Here is a 12,696-nt window from a genome sequence, read left to right as displayed (position 1 = left end):
AAAGAAAGAAAGAAAGAAAGAAAGAAAGAGAAAGAAAGAAAGAAAGAAAGAAAGAAAGAAAGAGAGAGAGAGAGAGAGAGAGAGAAAGAAAGAAAGAAAGAAAGAAAGAAAGAAAGAAAGAAAGAAAGAAAGAAAGAAAGAAAAGAAACCAGGCTCTGAGGCTCACACTGTATGTCCTGGCCATGGAAACTGTCCAGAGCAGGCAGAGCCCTAGGGGCAGAACCCACTCTAAGGGTTGTCAGGGGTTAGAGGAAGGAAATGGGGACTGACTATTAAGGGATATGTGGTCTTCTTCTGGGGTGATGAAAACATTCTAAACTTGATTTTGATGGTTGTACAACCCTGTGACTACACCAAAAAAATCAGGCTAGAAGATCCTGTCTCAAAATAAAATATAGAGAGTGGTAGGTATAGCCCAGTGTAGAGCGCCCTTGAGTTCAGTTCCCAGTACTACAACAAATAAATAAATATTTTTTTAAAGGGTCTGGGACGTAGCTCAGCACTCTAGGTTCAAGCCCCAGCACCAATTTTTTGAAAGGAAGGCAGGTGAGGCGCCCTCCGCTCTGAAGTATGTCATCACTGTGCTCTGTAGGGGAAAGGCAGGGACGGTGGCAGTCAGCTGGCTTGGCAGGTCTCGATAAGGCAGTGCTGGCAGGCAGCAGCTCAAAACCTCTGGGGAGGCTCCCAACTCTGACATGGTCCCTGGCTGCCTACAATGTCTGTTCCTAGCCCAGGAACATTGTCACCAAGACAGCCATGCTGGCCAGTGCAGAGTGTTGGCCACCTCTGAGGAGGCTATTCCACCCCAGACAGCACCTCCACACTGACAAGCCTTAGGAGGAGACGGACATACGGAAAGGCCCCCAGAATATATATAAACAAAACGGATCCCAGCAAACTTGACAGGACCTCCTCAGGGGTGCTCGAAGAGGGGTAGGTATTATCCCAAACAAACCCCACTCCTCTCCTGCTGGGGAGGGGATGAAAAAAGAATTAAAAGAGAAGAGGCAGCATCCTTATTTGTGGATAATGTGATCATCCACATGAAAAATGTGAGAGACTCAATGAACAAGGCCCAAATCATGAGCGCTCCTAACCATTAGCAAGGACCCCACAGAATACAGGCCAGGGAAGAAGACCATTCGCAACAGCAGGGAACTGGAGGGTTCCAGGGCTATATCCAGCAAAAACAAGCAAGACCCTCCATCATGGGAAAAACTGGGACCTAAGAGAGACCACCTGAATCCTCCAACAAGGTCCAGGGCAGGGCAGACCCTCAGGGCCAAATAGATCCCAAATGGGATACCTGCAAGTCCCCGCCACCCCTGATAGAAACCCCATAAGGTTAGCGCCAGAGAAACTCCAGATCATCGAAGCTCATATCAAAGCACGGGGAACAAGAAGCCCCAGGATTATGAAGAACTGGCACAGCTCATTCCCTAATAGCCACCAGCTTAAAGAGCACCATACACAGGACAAGGGACAGGAGCCAGGGGCCCGGTCCAGCCCCACACATGGTCCTGGCTCTACACAAAGGCAGAGGTGGCCAGGTCCAGGTGAAAAGATGGATTATGCAGTAAAAATGCTGGGACTTCAACTGCTAACACAGCCAGACCCCTTCCAACCTAGAGCCAGGGAGAGCCTAGGACAGTGCTCCCCGGACGTTCTTCAAACAGAGCAGCCATGCTGCACAACCACGCACACACACATACACCACACATACCGTGGACATAGCATATACACCACACATACCACGCATGGCATACCCTACAAATTACACACACCCTACACACTACACATAGCACACACATCACATACACATGATAAACACCATGCATGTCACATACATGTACACATACAACACAAATACACACTATACACACTACTCATACACATACCATACATATAAACACACCACATACCATGCACACACACACACTCCACGGACTCACAACACACACACCATCCACACAAACAGCACAGACACACACCACACATGTACATACACCATGCCATATCACCCCCAGCACTGACACTGTGTGGCTGCTGCCACCCACTCTGGTGAGTCCTGCACCTTCAGCCACTGCCACAGGGCAGGGTGGACATCCTGGGGGGACACACACTATGTCAGCAAGGTCCCAGGCCATCCCCTGCACAGCTCTAGGCCCTGGAGGCTTGGGAGCAGTCTTGCTGATGGGTGGGCGGCACTGCTCCTGCTCCTCTGGGGAGAGTCGGCTCCTTGACTGGCCCAGAACTTAAACCATCTACAGATCTGCACCCCAAGGAGCCCTGCCTGCGCAGGGACAAGGCCTGTGAGAATGGGCCCAATCAGCCCAGCAGTGTCTACTCCAACACTCACACTGGCACAGGGGCCCCAAGGCAGCTCCCACCCTCCCTGCCCTGGAGCCCCCAGGGGAGGATGGCTGATTAACTTTCACGGACAGGGATGGGGGCATGGAGGATTCAGAACTGACTCAATGCCCCACCTCCTTCAGGGAACAAGTCTGGATGTCTGAAGGGCAAGGACATGGCCACAGCCGGAGGACTGCAAATGAAGGCCCAAGCAGGTCTCCCCGTGTGCCCAATGTGCCCAGCAGTAGAGGCAGAGGCCACAGGTCCAAAATCTGTCTCAGGGCCTGGCTCCAGTGTCCTGAAGATGGGACAGGAAAGGCTGGCTGCGCATGGCCTCCCTGGTCCTCCTGGCTCAAGAGGAAAGAGTAGGACCCAAGGGCTGGGCTACAGAAAGGTCACCCCAAGTCCAATGCTCTACAAGGGCCACCACTGACAGAACTGGAAGGGCCCAGGGAGAGGCAGGAGGAGCATGAGGAGTTGAAGGGCGGTGCTGCCCTAGGGGCACAACCACCTGCTGGGTGGTGCTTCCAGAGGCCCGAGGCTCCCTGAGGGAGACAAAGATTACCTGGGAGAGCCAGTCCAGGGCTGGTTGACCTGTGTGGTACTGTTAGATCTTCGAAGGTTGTTGATGGTCCTGGAGCTCCCCGGCCCTGCAGCCTCCTGCAGAAAGGGAGAAAGCAGCCCATTCAATGGCAAAGGTATTACTCATCTGCTGCCTCGGCACCAGGCTAGGCCCTGGAGAGATGGGTTAGGAGAACAGAGGGGTGACAGCAAGTAGGGACACAGGACCAGGGGCCAGTGTGGGGGCATGGTCACAGGTAGCGGAGGGCCCTGGAACTGACACCTCAATTTCCTGCCTAAGGTAGAGTTGTCCACGCTTGCAGAATGGGAGGCTTCGTGGTTGGCCAGGAGCTGTTCCTCAGTGCCACCATTGTCACAGTGAGCTCCGGGAATGGCAAGAAGAGAGTACCCAGCCATTCGGCCTTCAGTCTTCCCCTGTTAGGGGAGAGTACGACCCAGTGTGTTCTGGGGTCACTGTGGGGGTGAATGTAGAGACAAGGGCACTGTGGGCCCACAGTGGCAGAGCGGAAGGCACCTCCCTCACCCCAGACACCAGCAGCCTGCATGCTCACAAAGTTAGTGTCTTGGAAACAACAAAGGTGCTGATCAACGTGTGAATCCTCTGGGGTCCTAGGTGGAGAAAGGATGTTTGGGAGTGGCGGAGGAAGGGATGAGCATGTGTCAGATGCCTCTGTGGAGTCACAGGGTGTCCCTGGAGAAAGCCCACTTCCTAGGGAAGAGGAATGGTGGACTTAGGAGACAGCCCATGCCATCCACAGCTTGCTTGCACCTGGGTGGAGGCTGTCAGTGGACCCCACAGCAGCTCACGGGCACACGCTGTACTATGCTTCCAACTTTTCTGTAGGCTTAAAAATCTTCCAAATGAAATACTTTGGGGAAAAGGGCTCAAAATCCAGCAGGGCATCCTGGGGGTCCCGTACTGCATGCCACACAGCAGCTTACACTGTGAGATGTGACCTGGCCAGTGCCCACCCCAAAACAGTGAGGCCTTGAGACCCAGAAAACAAACCTACAGGCTTAAAATTCTTCAGGTATTTTAAAACCTGAATCCTTAAACTAAAAACTAACAATCCAACCAAAATAAGACAAAACAAGAAAATCAGGAAACATGCAATCACACTACAATTTGCCATGGGCCTTTCCCCACATCATGAAATTGTTTTCTTTCTTTATTTTTGGTTTTCTGTCATCCACCCAGTATGGCCTCAAACTCACGGCAATCCTCCTGCCTCAGCCTCCGGAGTGCTAGAATTACAGGCGAGCGCCACCACACCCAGCATGACACTGTTTTTTTAAGTAGGGAAATGGCAGGTTGGGAGAAAGCACTGCGGATGAGGGCACTGAAGTGACACAGGTTAAGAGTGCCCACTTTTCTAGGAGGAACCCATGCTTTCCGACCAGGCTGCAAAGAACTGAACACTTAAAGACCATCGAATGTGCAATACCAGAGGCAGCTGCCAGGTCCCTTGGCCGGGGATGCCAAGGCTCAGTCAGTTTTTGTGAATGTCCCAGCTAGACCACTAGGGACCTCAGGCCAGGCACTGAAAGGGTACCAGAGAGGATGGCATCTATGTGGTGAGGACCAGCCCTTTGCCCTGGGTTTCTAGGAGGTGACTACTAAGCTCCCTGAATATCCTGCCTGATCAAAATGCCTTGGTTTACTGGCGGCCTGGGGCCACCCTCTGGTCAACCACGTGACTTACAGTGTAGGGTTAGAGCCCTAGCAGGGAGGTGGTGTGGGATGGGGCTTGTCCCAGGGCTATCAGTGGACCTGCAGGGCTAAAGACCAGTCAGCCACTGCGTTGCTTCTCTGTGCTCACCAAGCGTCCTCCTCCAGGGCCAGACCGCGGGCTGCACCAGCTGCAGTGGAGACCCTGAGGACCCTGTACACCATGGTTGAGGGGCGCCTGCGCTGGCAATGCTCTGCGCATGTTGTCACCATCAGTGCCAGAAAAGTAAGTCTGTCCCCACATGATGGGAGAGGGCAATGGAGGCTCCGTGTCTGACCCTCCTGGACTGTCGTTCTCTGGGCTGCTTAATCTGAATTCTTTTCCTATAATAAACTGTCACTATGTCAGCTCTCATCAGCCTGGGGGCCCTTCTAGAAAATTACTGAATGAAAGGGTGGTCTTGGGGACCCCCAAATAGGCTGCTGGTGACAAACACGAGAGTGGCTACGGGCACTGTGTAGCCTCTGACTCAGGCAACCCTCCTGAGGCCGTGCTTTGCCGTGGAGCAGCTGGTGTAGCCTGCGGTCCGGCCCTGGAGGAGGATGCTTGGTGAGCACAGAGAAGCAACACAATCGGCCGCTGCTGAGTGCAGCTGGGGCTGTCATGGGGGGTCGGAGGACGACACTCTTCTGCATGGCTGCAAGGAGACCTAAACAAAGGACAGAATGACACCACAAGAAAACACTTGGGAACTCAGCTTCATTCGTGATACAAACCACAAACCACAGGAAAAAAAACAGAAAAGTCAGCAAAGGATAAGAATAGTCCATAGAGAAGAGAAGATAAACAGCTCTTAAACACATGAAAATCCATCCAGCTCACTCTCAGGGGAATGTAGGCAGAGTGCTGTAGAGGCAGAAGGCACCAGGCAGGTCCATGTGACAATGGCATGGCCCGCGTGACAACAGCTTGTGTGGAGCCTGGCAGAGGAGGACAGAGGAGCTGATAAGGTGCTGGCTCCACTGATGAGGTTGTTCCTGCAGCCCAGGCCACCAATCCTGACAGCACCTTACTCATTCACTGGAAATGAACCAGGATCTGAGGGAAGACAGAGGGTTCAGGTCCTCAACTTACGGTGCCACAGATGAGCAAGGGGAGAGGTGACACCTGTCCAGGTGGTGTGGGATACCTCATCAGAAACTCATGGTATACCTTAACACAGGTACAGATGAAGACACAGCGAAACAGTAATTCATGGACACACACACACACACACACACACACACACACACACACACACACACGGTGGAGGGCCCAGCTCCTAGATCTCAGTCTAACAGCACTCTCCAGTAGCAGGGATCAGGGCTACCTGGAGAAATGGCCTGATTCAGGACTGGAGTGGGGAAACACACAGATAAGGTTAAGTAGCTTGTGGCGCCAGAAAGTAAAGAATTACTCAAAACACAAAATGATGGCCCACCAGACATGCATCTTTCCTGCAAGCTCTGCATTTAAATAGGGGGTGCGTGTGACCCACTCAAAAACAGCACATGGAGAATTTCTGAAACAAAACAGTGCTGGCCACTGTGTCAGGGCGATAGACTGGGGGTCACTATCACCTTTTCTCCATCTTCCTGGCAGCAGCTGAGAACAGCTGAGAACAACAAATGCTGAGAACAACAAATGTCAGGGAGGAGGAACATCTTGAGGTCAGTCAAAAGTACCAAGGTGGAAGGGAAGTTCTCAAAAGGTAAATAAAGTCATGGGCTAAGGACCCCAAACTCATGGGTAGGGGACCAAAAACCGGAGGAAGGTGGGAGGGAAGGGAAGGAGAAGTAAAAAGATGTGTTATGTGCATATACTCAGCTCCCCACAATGAATGTAATTATTATGTACTGCAAACATGCTAAAAAACCAAAACCAAAAAACACTAAACACCTGTACACAGGGCAGAGCATCAACAGCCCGAGTGCAGGATGCTGCCTAGGGACAGAGCTGCTGCATGGTTGTGACACAGATGTGGTGACACCTGCTCTATCAACACACTCTGACTCTTGAGATGTAAAGACCTTGTTCCCCTACAGGGAAAGGAACTGGAGTGATGCAGAGCACAATGTGACCACACGGCCACAGAGCTGCAGCAGGGAAGAGGATGCTCTGGGTCTTCTGCCAGTGTCACCTGAGCCAGATGAGCAGTAGTGACTGCAGCTCACACCCCAGATGAGGAGCTCGGGGCAGAGGTTCCGGGCTGGAGACAAAGGGCCGAGTAGAAGCATCAGGCTGACAGCTGTGGAGAATGCCCCACAAAAACCAGGGCCCTCCACAGCCTCACAAAAACCAGGAAAAGAGTCCTCATGCCTGTGTCAGGGTTGATATCATGGCCTGGTCAAAGCAAATGCTGCCTACAAACCCCAGTGGCAGTGACAATGTATGACCAGGAGGACAACGACTGCTAGGAACAATGCTCAGACCCCGCCAGGTAGGCCAGGATGGGGCCATCTCAGAGGGAGGGAGTTCCTTACAGGAATGAATGGCACAAGCATTTCTTCAAGGGTGGGACTTGTTCACTCCCCACTCAACACTAGGGGCATGGAAGGTACCAGCCAGAAGAAGCTCGCTTTGGCTTTGAATGAGTGATTAGGAAGAGAACATTTTCCCACAGGAAGTAGAAGAGATGGTCAGGTGCCTGGGCAGCCACAGGTGTAGCCTGAGCACACAGCTGAGTGACCATCTTCACTGACCGCTAGCAGGCCCCACAACCTTCCAATACTGTCCCTGTGGAAATGGATCTGCAGTGCTCCCTGCATCATCCCAGCCCCAGGCCTCCTCCTAAGGCTTCAAAAGCAGTTCAGTGACCCAAGACCAAAGCTAAGAGGAGACTGCAGCTGCAGGCTCCACACTCCTACAATAAAGGTCAACCTAAAGATAAAGTAGTTCTCCTGATTGACGTAATTTACTACTTGGGAAAATATTTCCCAAGGTCCTGCTAAAATGCTGGAGTTTTCTTAAGTATCCCTTTCCTTTGTTTGAAAACTGAATGAATAATAAATACGGGCTGCCCAGAGAAGTTCTTGGTCTTAGCCCCAGAGAATCTGGAATTCTGATAGTGGGTTTCAAACCTCATTCCATTTGTCTCATTTATTTAAGCCTTTGCTGTCCACTCATTTGAGAGATTGCAGGCTTGATCAGTCTGGAATAACTAAGGGGTAATATTAACACAACAGTAAATGACCTGGCAGGATGTCCCAGGTCCCTGCTTTACAGGTCACACAATTTAGGAACTTGTTTGGACGAAAGGTCCTCTACTGGGCACTGTCCTTGCCTAGAACTCAGATTGACACCAGCAGGCCCCACCCAGCCTGTCTGACACGGGAATGAGATGAGCCTTTTACCCACAGAGGAACCTCAGCCTGTACCCATCAGGCAAGCCTTCATGTCCCTTGTATATGGCTGCTTGCTCCCCTGCTATGACCTCTGCACAGACCTCAGCCCTTTCGATGCAGGGAGCCTGGGGCCAGTGCATCGGAGCTAAGCCTCCAGGCCCTGGCTATTCCAGAAGCTGAGGTCAGCCTGGGAGCACAGAACCTCCAGAGCACTCATTCTTCCCCACCCCCGGGGCACAGCAGCTCAGGCAGCATGATGGACCTCCCTGGTCTCTCAAAGCCACTTTCACCCATCAGTGGCAACCCCTTCACCTGCCCTGCAGAGATGAACAAGAAGAAGGAAGGCGGCTCTCACCCAACCCACCTGCACCCCACTGTCACCCAAGCCGAGTGCATCAACCCCACCCCACAGGTCAATCCCATTTCTTGAGGCTCCAGGCAAAGCCAGAGAGCCACAGAGCAGGAGCACAGGCTGGTGCTGGGTGGGGGACGGGCTCTGCCTCAACTCTTTGAGAGTCAGTCAGGCTTTAGAGAACTGTCCCTAAAGCCAGATGCCACCGATGACAACCCTCTAAGGCCAGAGGACCCAGGACTCATCCACCCTGGCCCCTGCACTCACCAGCGCCTTCCTCTTGGGCTCGCTGCCTGCAGCCACAGAGACAGACCGCACGAAGGGCTTAGTAGTTGAAGCGCTGCTGGGGCGCCGGGACAGTGGCGGAGGAAGTCCAGTCAGACTCAGGTCTGCACATTCAGGGCTGCCTTCAGGGGCGCTTCTGACGACCCTGGAGCTTTTCATGGTAGACAGCGGGCCCTGAAAGGAAGTGAGAGATAAAGTGGAGGAACCAAAGGCCCCTGCATCTGCCACACGTGGCAGAGCCTTAGACACCCAAGGACAGGGCCACCTGCCACCATCCACATGCTCACCTCATGGGGGTTAGGCCCCTACAACAGGTCATTCTAACCCCTCATGGATGTGGGGCTGGGAAGGAGGGCTCTGAGGATGAGCAGAGGGCCCATGGAAGCTGTTATCACAGGCACAGGCCAGCATTTCACAGGATGGCCAGGGGCAGCAAGCAGTTGTGGGTATGGGCAGGCTCTGCCCTTCAGTCCCACCTTCATGACCCTGAGTCAGTAACTCCACCTGTCTAGACAGCTTTCTCCTATAAAACAGGGGGTTAAAAAGTGTATCTGGGGCCAGGAGTGGTGGTGCAGGCCTGTAATCCTAGCACTCTGGGAGGCTGAAGCTGGAAGATCCAAAGTTCAAGCTTAGCCTGAGCAAATTAGTAAGATTGTCTCAAAAACTTTATATATATGAGCCAGGCGTGGTGGTGCACCTCTATGCCTGCCTGTAATCCCAGCACTTGGGAAGCTGAGACAAGAGGATTGCTGTGAGTTTGAGGCTAGTCTGAGCTACATAGTGAGTTCAAGGCCAGCCCAGACTACATAGTGAGACCCTGTCTCAACCCCTCACACACAAAAAAGAAAAAAATATATATATATACCCCAACTGACAAAGAGTTCCATTACGAGAGAATTGTTCATAAGCTGAATTTATTTGTAAACCGACAAAGTGAGTCTTATATAGTACACCTGTGAAATACTGCAGCTTAACTTACGAACTTACAAATGTAAGTCAGGGACTTCAATAATAATTAAGAAAAATAATATAAAAAGAGGCTAGGAATGCAGTTCAGCGCAAAGGCCCTGGGTTCAATCCCCAGTACTGTAAAATAAATGAATAAAGTTTCTCCATAGGGGCTGTCATGAGGTTCAGACAAGATACGACCACGAGGCTGGCACCTGGTAAGTGCTCAAAATAGTGTTGTTCGGCATGATTTGGGCTCAGAAGTTCCACAGTAAAGATACCCCAGGTTCCCAGGCTTACCTGGCCACAGAAACCCCAGTGCTACCCCTGCATTGCCTCAGAACCCCTGAAACATGTACGACCTCCTGGGATATGTCGACCTCTCTGATTCTACCCTGCTTCTTGTGAAGGCCACCCTGCTGCCTCCCTGACAGGTGGAGGCCACCAGGGCTCAGTCCCAGCCTCTCTCCTCTGTCCACCCTCTCACCTGGGGACTACCTCTGGCCTCCTGGCTTCCTCTGCACCACAACCCTGGTCCAGCCACCAACTCACCTTGGGCAATCGCTCTTCTCCTGCCTCTAGCTGGCTCCCATTCGACCTCACAGGCCAAAACACTGTTCCTAGCTCCAGTCAGGCCCCAGGCTCAAGGAATAAAGCCAAAGCATCTAACACCCACAGATCAGAACCTGCTCTCTGTGACTCCCTTGCTCTGCTGCAACTCAGCTCAGCCAGCTTGTCCCAGAGCACCTCTGTGCCTGCTGGCCCCTCGGCCTCAGGACTCCCCTCTTCCTGGCCACCACCCAGCTCTCTCCCTTCTGTTGTCTTGCTTTATGTGTCTCCATACTGGGACACAAGAGACAGTGAGCATGGAGCCCCCACACCTCAGATGGCAGGCACTCAGGAGGTGAGTACTGAGCGAGTGAGGACACAAGCGAAACCCAAAGTGAATGCAGTCTCCCTGCCAGAGTCTGGGCCAGCCACCAGCACATGTCCATCATCAGTGCTGCCCTGGCCGGCCACCTCAGCAGCCTGCTGGCCTGGGAGGCAGAGCCTATTCTCTAGAGGCTGCACAGCCAGTAGTCTGGCCAGCGTCCACTGCTACATTTCCGGTTTTTCCGGTGAAATCTGACACCTGGACCAAGCTGGCTCTGGAGTTTGGGGATGTGTGGCTTTCCCACCACACGTGCAGGAGGGGGTTCTGGGGTGGTAAAGAGCTTCTCCATAGAAACCTCCATGCGCAAGAAGGAGCCCTGGGAGGCCAGGCCCCCTGGATGAGGTGTCCCTTGAAGGACTTGAAGGGGAAAGGGCTGCCTGGCCCTGCAGGGCTGAGCTGACCCCAGGGATGCCAGAGGCAGGGCCCACTGCAGCGGGGCGTCCTCTGCTTCCCTCGTCGCAGCTCCCACCTCCTCAGTCCCCACGCCCCGGGCTTAGGGCAGGGGTCCTGAGACAACAGACTGGACCCCACGTCCCGCCATCCTGGGACACGAGCCCCTCCTCCCCTGCAGGGCCTGCCTGCCTCACCTGCGCGGACCATCCCCTTCTCACCCGTGGGGACCTCCTCACCGCGCCGAACACCCAGAGCTGCGTGGACTCCCCCTCACCTGCCAGGGAACCCTTAGAGAACCGGGCCGGGCGACTCGGCCAGGTCTGCGACCTGGTCCCCCACGGCCCTCGGCGATGCCTCCCGGGAGGCTGACAATGAGGCGCGGGGCAGCGGAGCTGGCTCGCACCGGCGGCTAGCAACCAGCCTGGCACCACCTCCTTGTCCGTCACACTGGCCCGCCTTCCCTGAGCGCGCCACTTTCGGATTGGCCCTCCGGCCGCCCGCTCTGGCCGCCTCGCGAGCTCATTGGGCTGCTTGGCTGTCTTTCGGGACGTTCAAGCGGGGGAGGAGCGGCGGAGAGCAGAGGGCAGCGAACGCCTCGGACCGCCGATTGGACGCCGCTGGAAGCGGGCGGGCGCAACGCGTAGGCCGGTACTCGCGGCGGGAGCTGGGCCTCGGACTGCGGCCCGGGCCGACTGGACTCCGGGTGACTCCCACGGCTGGGCTCCAGAGGTCTCCTCCCGAGAGTTTGTCCACCTGCAGCGGGTGTCCAGAGCCCCCAACCCGCTGTGGGCTGTCCTCCCTCTGCCTAGAGAGCAGCCCCCCCCCCAGCTTAGATGGTCTTCCAGCAAACGTTATAGTAAAATAACAGTGCTGCCTGTTCCCGTTTTATTTTTTTAATGAAAAAGTTTGCTTTAGATATAGTGAAGTTCACATTTTCGGGTGTGCAGTTGTATAAAACAACGCCATAATCTACATGGAGAACACTGCCACCTCCACCCGACCCCCTGAGTAGCCTCGCTGTCGCCAAGCTTGCCCAGCCCTCTGCCTACCCCTGGTCTGGCCCCAGCCTCCGCAAGCGTGGCCTTGGCTGATACTTTGAAATTTATCTGCATTCCCGGGAGAAGTATTTCAAGCTACAGGTGCAGCACATTGCTCCAGCTTTGAGCAATGACAGCTCAAGCTGTGGACGTCCACTTAGGGGCTTGGTTTGAGCGCAGGACATTTCTCTGGATAAACACCTATGAGTGCGATTGCTGGCTCATGTGGTATTTATTCAACCTTATAAGAAACTGCCAAACTGTTTTCCAGACTTGTATGTTACACTCCCCTCAGAATTGTTTGAATTCTAGTCTCTCCCCATTCCCCTAGTCACCCCTTGGTATCCTCAGGGCTTCCACTCCTCTCAGGTGCTAGAGACTGCGCCCAGGGCCTTCAAACTGAGCTAAACCGCCAGCTCTTTGTAATTTTTTTTTTTTTTTAAGATAAGGTCTTACTGTGTAGTTCAGGCTGGCCTTGAACTCCGGGTGATCCTCCTCTGCCTCAGCCTCCAGAGTCCTGGGATTACAAAGCATGTGCTGCCATGCCTGCTTATTTTTGGGCATGAGTTCTTGCTAAATCACTAAATTACCCAGGTTGGGCTCAAACTTGTGATTCTCCTGCCTCGGTCTCCTAGGGTGCTAGGATTGTAGATGTGTACCACCATGCCTAACTGGTTTGTGCTTTCTAAAATCTAATGTATAAGGCCATTACCTAACCCAGTGATGGAAACTTTTCTTCCTTTTCTTCTGTAAGTTTGAT

At 53.4% G+C, this 12,696-nt stretch overlaps 1 protein-coding gene across 4 annotated transcripts in view; it reads right to left on the bottom strand.

The window, feature by feature from the left end:
• The window catches only part of Cep131 (centrosomal protein 131kDa), a 25,949-nt gene extending 14,611 nt beyond the window's left edge, over positions 1-11,338 (bottom strand). For all 4 annotated transcript variants that reach the window (XM_005407297.1, XM_005407300.1, XM_005407301.1 and 1 more), the window contains exons 1-3: positions 11,174-11,338; positions 8,607-8,798; positions 2,918-3,012 (exon numbers count right to left, since the gene is read on the bottom strand). In XM_005407297.1, the coding sequence (XP_005407354.1) occupies positions 2,918-3,012; positions 8,607-8,783 (272 nt within the window). In that variant the 5' untranslated portion in view covers positions 8,784-8,798; positions 11,174-11,338. The remainder of the gene's footprint in view (positions 1-2,917; positions 3,013-8,606; positions 8,799-11,173) is intronic.
• Between the last annotated feature and the right edge of the window lie 1,358 nt (positions 11,339-12,696).

This window comes from Chinchilla lanigera, unplaced genomic scaffold (genome assembly GCF_000276665.1).
Source record: "Chinchilla lanigera isolate Chin_1 unplaced genomic scaffold, ChiLan1.0 scaffold00105, whole genome shotgun sequence".
Taxonomy (NCBI): Eukaryota; Metazoa; Chordata; class Mammalia; order Rodentia; family Chinchillidae; genus Chinchilla; species Chinchilla lanigera.
The sequence above is the reverse complement of the archived record's forward strand: the minus strand, read 5'-3'. Positions and strand labels throughout refer to the sequence as shown.